Here is an 8,452-nt window from a genome sequence, read left to right as displayed (position 1 = left end):
CCTACCATCTTTCCAGAAAAATAAGTGATCTGGAAGCTGTTAGGCTGACTTACAGCAGCAGCACTTTCTGCACCTGCATAAACTCCAGGACACATTTACTAACGATGTTTGTTGCTGTATGTGCTGCAGCTTTGAATTTTTTAATAATATATATTTTGTTAATATTTTGGCTATGGTGTCTTGTTATGAAATGTAAAAGAGTAAAAGTGTTGTTAGCAGGTGCTTCAAAGCTAAGTTTGACTGGGAAACTCAAAGCTCAATAGTCTGTATCAACAGAAATTCACTGCAGCCTATGTAATATTTCATGCGTCATAATTTATTCTACTCTATCTTGCAAATAGATATTTGTGTGGCAATGTCATGCACAACACACACAACTATTAGATCCTTAAGATCAAACCCGTGTCATTCCACTGCAGTGCAGTAGTCAAAAAAAAGAATAAGTGAAGTGTCCACAAATGGCCAGGATAGAGCCCAGAGTGTTAATTTTTAAAATGTATGAAAATATTATTGTTTACAATTATTTACTGTTAATATCAACAATAAGCTTTTTATTTTGAAATTACAAGTTTAAAAAAAATGCTTTTACATTTAATGCTGTTACACTGTAATCCTTTATTATAAGTATGGACACAGAATCAAGTGAACAACATTTTGAAATAAGTTTAATAGGAATTTTGTACTACGCAAAAACAACAACAACAACAACATATTAAACAAACAAACAAACAAACACAGCCAGTGCCTTCATTTGTCCATCACATGTCAAACATAGCACTGACCCTTAGCCCCTGCTCATCAGCACATGCATTCAAAAAGAGCTCCATGTCCTCTGCAAACTGAAAAACAAAGAGGAACAAGTCCCTTGCTCCAGTGTCTTCTTCCTCTGACATGTCTCTTAAGACCCTCTGCTGGTCTCCTTGATTTAAGGACACATATTTGGGCATTGTTACGTGTCCACGGAAAAGTGCCTTATTTTGGACAACCCACTGCACAGCAGGACGCAGATCTGCAACAACTGCTGGCTCCTGTGTCAGGCAAATGGGGATAAAAACATAGTTATTTCTCTGCTGCAGAACAGTTTTTTAACAGTTATTCAAATGTCACTAAACATGTAATTACACTACTGTTTAAAGTGATTACTGACCTGACTGACTTCCTGTAACTTGCGCTTTTTCACTCTGAAAATGGGCACGTGTTGTCCTTCAAGCACAGCTTTGGCTTCCTCTCTCCAGTGTGCAAATAGCTTGCCAGAGCTTAACAGAAAATGTTGATATTGTTAAGGTGTGTAAACTTTGACACAACATAGAACAGAAGTCAAAGTATAAATACCTCCTGAGATCAAAGTTCTCCATCAACAGCAAGCACCACCATTTACGCAAGTAGGGCATGTCTGACTGTAAAATATTAATATGAAACATATTTAACAACTTTCAAAAGATTCAAGACTCCATTGCTGTGAAAGTAAATAGAATACTTACTATAGTATAGTCAAATGAAGCATCCAGTGCCACGTACAGAGCAGACTATTTGTAAGAAAAAATAAAAATGTCATTTTTCTTTAGAAGCTTAAATTAGCTTCTGTATGAATCTCAAGAAGAGAAGAGACAAATTACCATCAGCATGAAGATCCCACAGTCAACTCCATAGTCTTGGCTTGGAAAACCCTGTATTACATTGAAAATAAAGGCTCTTTAATAAAATCCCTTAAAAGAAGACTAGTGTAATTCATATTATTCACCATACACTTAAACTAGCACATACCTTCAAGTCACAGCTCTTTTTTTCTGACCACTGCCCGGGAATGATCTTCACTGCAAGATTCCTTTTTTTTTTAAAAAAAACAGTTACATTCACAAGTTAACAGATGATGATCATGATGGGTGTGAAATGTTTATTGCTAATAGCACCAACTGTAACTACAGGCCTTAGGAACACGACCTCAAAAAAACAGCATAACAAAATGAAAAAGTACAGTCACATGCTCACAGTTGGTCAAAATAAAGCATTTACAGCTTTAAGTTAATGTTGGCATATTTTATAAAATAATTTTTAATGGTGTTTTATGTTAAAATAGAACACTGGAAGACCCAATTTATGTCTGAAACTCATCTACAGACAGTATCACTGACTTGATCATAATTTGAAGATGAGAATAAAATGTTGAAGCATCATGCTGATATATCCATCCATCCATCCATCCATCCATTCGCTTCCGCTTATCCTTTTCAGGGTCACGGGGGGCGCTGGAGCCTATCCCAGCTGTCATAGGGCGACAGACTGGACAGGTCGCCAGTCTGTCGCAGGGCTAACACACAGGGACAGACAACCATTCACACTCACATTCACTCCCACATTCACACCTAGTGGCAATTTGGATTATCCAATTAACCTATCCCCACAAGCTGCATGTCTTTAGACGGTGGGAGGAAGCCGGAGTACCCGGAGGGAACTCACGCAAACATGGGGAGAACATGCAAACTCCACACAGAAACTTGCTGATATAGTTTATAGAAAAAGCATGTGAGTGTACTGTATGTGTGAACACTCAAGATCAGCAGAACATGATCTGGGATGCACTTAACCTGGAACACTGAACAGGTTCCTGAAAACTCCGGAACAAACCAAAAATGCTTATAAAAATGTGACCTCAAAAGTGAAACATATTGTTGGCCACCAAATCCTGCCTTGGTGTATAATGGGTCAAGAAAGAGGATTTCTCTTTTAGGTGGCTTCAGTACCTAAAAGACAGTTAGCCATGACTTCAAACCTGAAAACAATGTCATTGCAAGCGATCACAGTCAAAGACTTTTGAAACTGCGTCATAAAAGCTTGAATACATCTCAGACACATAGCAAAATTCTAACAGTTTGTACGTGTCAAAAAACAAGACTTACACACAACTGGAAATGACCAGGTGTCCAGAGAGGGAGAACTATGATGTCCATCCTCTGAGCATCAGTCTGAAACAGAATTGTATTTTTAAGTATCCTGTATATGAACTCGCACCAAAGTTATAAAAAAAATCATTTGGATTACTTGCTTGTTTCTTTAAAGGACGGTACACTTACAGGAAAGGACCGCAATGGATCACAGCCATAGGGTGCAAGCCAAGTCCGGGTGACATACAGATTTTCGATGTAAATGCTTATCCCCTAGAATGTAAAAAAAAAAACAAAAAAACATTTAAAACAACAGCTCTTTAAATTAAAGCTTGACAATCATCATATACAACATACAGTACCTTTGACTGAACAATTTTAGTGATAAGCTCAAAACAGCCATTTCCAATCTGAAACAGAAAAAAATCATGATAACAATGAATGTACACTTTATTTTTTCATATTCGTAGAAAAAAAATACTTACAGTCGATTCCATTTCTTTGTTTAAACCCAGTGTCCAAAAATCTGACCGCGTGAGGCATCCAGAAGACGTTTCAACAATCAGCTCATCTTTGGGTCTGCTGATGTCCAGAACATAGTTGAGCTAAAAAAAAAAAAACAGATAGGTGTCATAGACTGTGGATGACAAAATCAGATAAGCACTAAAAGTTGCACTTTGCGACATCTGAAAACTTTAACATACAAGCTGTTGTTGGCCAGGGTGCGGTACAAAACACCATGATGAACGGCTGGCCAAAATGTTCTCAGGCTTTGTCAGAGCTTCGCACGGTGGTCCACACGGGTCAGGAAAAGTTGCATCTGTTGACCTTCGATTGGCTTTCTTGTTGTCAACTCTTTTCTGAGGTTCTATAGGGATTTTAACAGGTTTCAGACAAAACACTACATAGAATGCATATTAAATGCAAGAAAAATAAGCACTATCTATAGAAGGAAATTCATTTTAAACAGCATGTAACAAATTCTTTTATGAGCCATCAACTACAACAAGATAATGAATGCAATATTATTATTTCACGTACATATGTCAATCACTATTCAAAATAAGAAATTTTACCAGTGTCACCAGACGTTGAAGGTGCTGGGTTCAACACCGTTTCTGTGATTTCTCTGGGTTTATTGCACACCTGTGGGGCTAGGTACACAAAGAAAAGAATATACACACACAGATAGGAACAAATATAACATGTAAACAATGGTAGCGTTCTGGTCATGACACAATGCATGTACTTACCTACGACAGCTTGACCCAGTGCCGACAATGAGATATTGATCTTTCCAAGTCGACCATGTCTTAGCTGCCTCTCCAGAAGTTTCTTGTTGGTGACAGTGTTATAATGATGATTTATATTTCTCATCAGAAACACATGTGTGGATGGACTCATATTACTTAAAAAGTAATTGCTTTTCCTCATGTTTGCAAAGAACTGTTCAACAACTTGACTGTTCAGCCAGCCTTTCAGCTCCGGGACAAGTTGAATTCTGCGTAATATGTCCTTGGGATCTTTTGTATTTCCCTCATGAAATCTGTCATACAGGACATAATGGTCAGATGATCCAGTGACAGGATGAGGATTTTCATTTACACTATCCATCCTTTCATGTAGCCATGGAAGATTCACTTTCAGGCTTCCATCCTGTGCAGCCTTGACATTTTCCTCAGTGGGCTCAGCAAGTCGACCTTCATGTGGATGAAATGGCAGTTTATCAGGAACCCGCAAATTGGTGTGTGCTGCCAAACCCCTCGCAAAATCGTAAACACAGACGTTTGGCATGTGCTTCCAGGACAGGAGAAGGTCAGCAAAATCCCGGGGACTTTCAGCACGAAGATTAAATTTAACACTGTATACAATGCCATGTGGACATAGTATTACAGACCATCCTCCTGCAAGCAAAGATTTAAAAAGTTGTTTGTAATTGTAATTACATTTTTTAATGCTACTTCTAATAATCGCTAAGTGATGCTTACCAGAGGCACCCCATATGCTTTGAAAGACCTTATCATATGTCTGCCTGCTCTTCATCTTCTCCCTCAGTCTGGTGATGAGATCAAAGCGGGAGCCTTTGGAGTCGATGTTGCATGCTTTACACAATTTTCTTACCACTCCAACCTGACAGCAATTAGGGAAAACTGTAAATGGAACAACCCCAGAACTTTATGTCATATTCTGAAAACTTCAAAGCAATGTTACCTTTTGTTTGGCAAGTTCATCCAACAGACGGTCTTCTGTGACACTGCTAAGCTTTGCTTCATGTGAAGAGCTTGTTCCTACTTTTTTAAACTCTGTGTTAAGCACAATGTCACTTGTTCGAGTTTCACTCCCGATCCATGGTGCCCAGTGCGTGTAACTTGGTGGAACGGAAAATGGATTCTTCACACCGCCTACAGAAAATGGCATGTTTTTAATTACAATCTAAATTACTTTAAAACACTGAATGACTTTCAAAAAGTTTTTGCCATCACTCACTTGGAAAAAAACCACGGCTTATCATTTCCAGGTGAATAGAGTTCCAAAAACCTTCAATGTCATGTTCACCATTGAAGTCTTCCGGGGCTTTGAGGTCACTCACTATAATAAATTGACTCATGAAAACATGCACATAATGTACACAATGAAATATATACACAAATGTACATTAAACTTACCTGCTAACTTGAACACCCCTTTTCTGTGTAAGTCCATAACTACCACAGGGGGGTGAAACCCACAGTTTATGCAGGAGTACATGTATTCTGCGTCAGTCAAAGCCTCAAAATGGCAATAAGCATGAAAAATGGTATCCCGAGAAGGAAACTTCACTCTTCTTAAGCCCTCCAATGAGTCAATGACCCTTGAAGCAGATACATGGTTCTGTAATATGACAAAAGGGTGAAGAAGACTATGATTACACAGATATTTAAATTTGGTCACCAAAATATCATAATGACACAAACACATTTTTAAAGCAATCTTCAGATGAGTATATTTTATTTTTGTGATCCTCACCTGCAGATTTTCTCTCAAAAAAAGGCAAAGTTCAAGAGACAAAACAACATGGTTGTCAAAGTTGTGAAGCCCATCTGTCCACTCCTGGTACCTGTAGACCATGTGGCACCGAGGACACGATCTATGGTGTGTTGAAACATCTGTTAAAGACAAATCACATTAATGTCAAAACATTAGTATAGGAACAATTATAACTAATTATTTCACACTGATGTTTAATCTTATTCATTAAAACTTACTCTCAATCACTCCCATCATGCTGACAATCCTCGCTTTATTGGTAACTAGAACAGCCTCATCAAGTTTTGGGTGCTCTGGGCACACCTGGCACAACGTTTCACATGGAAAGAGCTGTTTCTGATGATCCATTTTCTGTGAGATGACATTTTCTGGAAGAGATCCAGGTATTTTTTTCTCTTTAAAAATATAGCGTATACTCCTTTCGACGGCAGCATTGTCCTCAAAGGAAGAACTCTCCTGAGTCATCTGTGATGGGGTGCCTGATGATAGTGGTACAGTTGATTTGAAGATGTCTCTCTGTGTCTGGAAGAGATGCCATTTAGCTATGTTTTTATGAGGACATGATATTCGAGGCTTTGCACAAGCACAATGCCAGGTGTTCCTCAGAGCATTGTAAGTCACAAATATTCTGCCAAGACGGCAGAAACTGTGTATTTCCGGCTCAAATACAGACAAACAGATCTGTGTTGAGGATCCACCAAAATCCACCCTCACACAAAGTGGAGCATGTGCCATCTGGGCAGCTTTCTGTCTCTTTATGCATGTAGCAGCTTTGGCCTCTCCAAAAAATTTAAGGTCCACCATTTCCATCACGATGTGCTCTTGAAGAAAAACCTCCTTTACAGTTTCTCGGCAGTAATCTAGTGAGCGAAGGTGCTCACATAAACTGAAGCCTAGTCCGCTCCGCTGGGCCAGCAACTGGTATTGCTGACATTCCTCCAGCTCACATCTGATATTGTGAGACACCCCCCATGTTTTCCTCTGAACGTGAACTGGCACAGAAAACCCATGGCCAGTTCTCTGCACAGCAAATAACCCTGTAGTTTCATCTACACAAACACACTGCAGATGACTGGCCAGGCAAACATCTATTGATTGGTTGGAGTGCTTCCTCATCATGTGAGCCTTGTAGTTTTTGGTACGAAGAGTAAGGCCACAGTGAGGGCATGTCAAATTCATGGACTTTCCATCAGCTGCAGTTTTATTGAACGCAGAGGGTAGAGCATATGAATGTTCTAACAAAGAGTCAGAAAATGGTTCCGATCCCAAAGACAAAACCTTGGGGGGGAGACGGGGCTCCTCGAAGAGTACTGCCGGAGGAATACGGGGCTCCTCGGAGAGTTCAGCGGGGAGCAGTCCTGATAGTGGTGGCTGACTTGGTATTGAAGAATGCTGACAAGACAATAAATGCCTTGCCATATCCCCACGCCATATGATTGTAAGATTACAGACAGGGCAGTGAAAGTGTCCTGTTGTCCTACAAGGCAGCCTGCACCGGCATATCATTTTATCTGTAAGAGAAAAAAACAAACAAACAAACAGATGTAATTTAAATGTAGTTGTATAGAATGCAATCAATTTGTCTAACAATCAGATTGTACATGTTAACAAAAACATCCAAGTCAACCTCAATAATGAAAGTTAAATGGTATGGATCACAAATGTTATGTCAAGAAAAGTGGTGAAAAGTAAATAAAAATATATTTTATAAAAACACTATTTTTGTTGCAGATGAATGCACTGAACTGTACAATATCAACAGCAACTTTTAAGTCAACAAAGATACTGCAGAAGTGCTTAAAAAAGTGCATATTTATAACTATAAAGTATATTTAATACAAACATACCTTTGAAAGGCAAAGCATTTTTTATATGCACACTGAGATGCTCCTCAATCTTTGCCCTGACAGCAGGGCTGAAAGTGGGGCACAGAGGGCAGTGAAAGAGTCCTCTGCAACACGTGTTGCATTCCTGCAATTCCGGCTTCAAGCCCGAATTCCAGATTGATAAGTGCATCTAAAACAGAGAGAGAAACAGATAAACACCATATACACATTTAAGTTAAGGTTTTAGCAGAAATAACAATTTACAGTTGGCATGTAATAGATTTGGGAAGAAAATCCTTGAAAAAAACCCCACAAATATATTACAAGACACTTTAACTTGTGAGACATGTTTCTATTGACATGTAACAGTCAATTGAACAGGGGCTAACTAAAATCTGGCCAATAAAAAAGCTGTACAGAAAAGAATGACAAATAGAAGTATTGATAAATATATAAATCTGTTTGTAACGAAATTTACAGTGTTGACGCTAACCAAAGGTGTCACAAGTACACACGTTCCTTACTACAGTTTAGATACCTCTGTTTAAAAAGCACTGACTCAACTTTTTAGTTAAGTCGAAGTAAGAAGTACAGGGTCTAAAATATAATTTATGTACAAAATTTTGAAGTAATCTTGCGTCCAAAGCACGCGTGCAGGGGGCTGATTTACAAATGTACGCATTACAAAGTACAGATACGCGTGCTAAAATGTGAGAA

The 8,452-nt window shown here is 38.7% G+C and overlaps 1 protein-coding gene across 1 annotated transcript; it reads right to left on the bottom strand.

The window, feature by feature from the left end:
- Positions 1–648: 648 nt before the first annotated feature.
- Positions 649–7,840, bottom strand: LOC113010200 (uncharacterized). The gene is made up of 20 exons (XM_026149153.1): positions 7,757–7,840; positions 6,128–7,420; positions 5,889–6,028; positions 5,549–5,753; positions 5,370–5,471; positions 5,094–5,284; positions 4,871–5,012; positions 4,136–4,786; positions 3,959–4,036; positions 3,587–3,750; positions 3,368–3,487; positions 3,245–3,292; positions 3,072–3,155; positions 2,898–2,963; positions 1,765–1,825; positions 1,617–1,667; positions 1,482–1,526; positions 1,333–1,397; positions 1,148–1,256; positions 649–1,028 (listed from the first exon to the last, which is right to left on the bottom strand). Exons 2-15 carry the CDS (start codon positions 7,413–7,415, stop codon positions 1,772–1,774), a joined length of 3,333 nt encoding a protein of 1,110 aa, XP_026004938.1. The 5' UTR covers positions 7,416–7,420; positions 7,757–7,840; the 3' UTR covers positions 649–1,028; positions 1,148–1,256; positions 1,333–1,397; positions 1,482–1,526; positions 1,617–1,667; positions 1,765–1,771.
- Positions 7,841–8,452: the final 612 nt, after the last annotated feature.

Source organism: Astatotilapia calliptera, chromosome 18, assembly GCF_900246225.1.
Source record: "Astatotilapia calliptera chromosome 18, fAstCal1.2, whole genome shotgun sequence".
In the NCBI taxonomy this organism is placed as follows: Eukaryota; Metazoa; Chordata; class Actinopteri; order Cichliformes; family Cichlidae; genus Astatotilapia; species Astatotilapia calliptera.
The sequence above is the reverse complement of the archived record's forward strand: the minus strand, read 5'-3'. Positions and strand labels throughout refer to the sequence as shown.

Coding starts and splice junctions, on each gene's coding strand:
- LOC113010200 (XM_026149153.1), bottom strand. CDS start 7,415: ATGATATGCCGGTGCAGGCTGCCTTGTAGGACAACAGGACACTTTCAC. Junction 6,029..6,127: donor CATGATGGGAGTGATTGAGA/GTAAGTTTTAAT, acceptor TGTCTTTAACAG/ATGTTTCAACACACCATAGA. Junction 1,826..2,897: donor CTGGTCATTTCCAGTTGTGT/GTAAGTCTTGTT, acceptor TAAAAAAAAAAG/GAATCTTGCAGTGAAGATCA.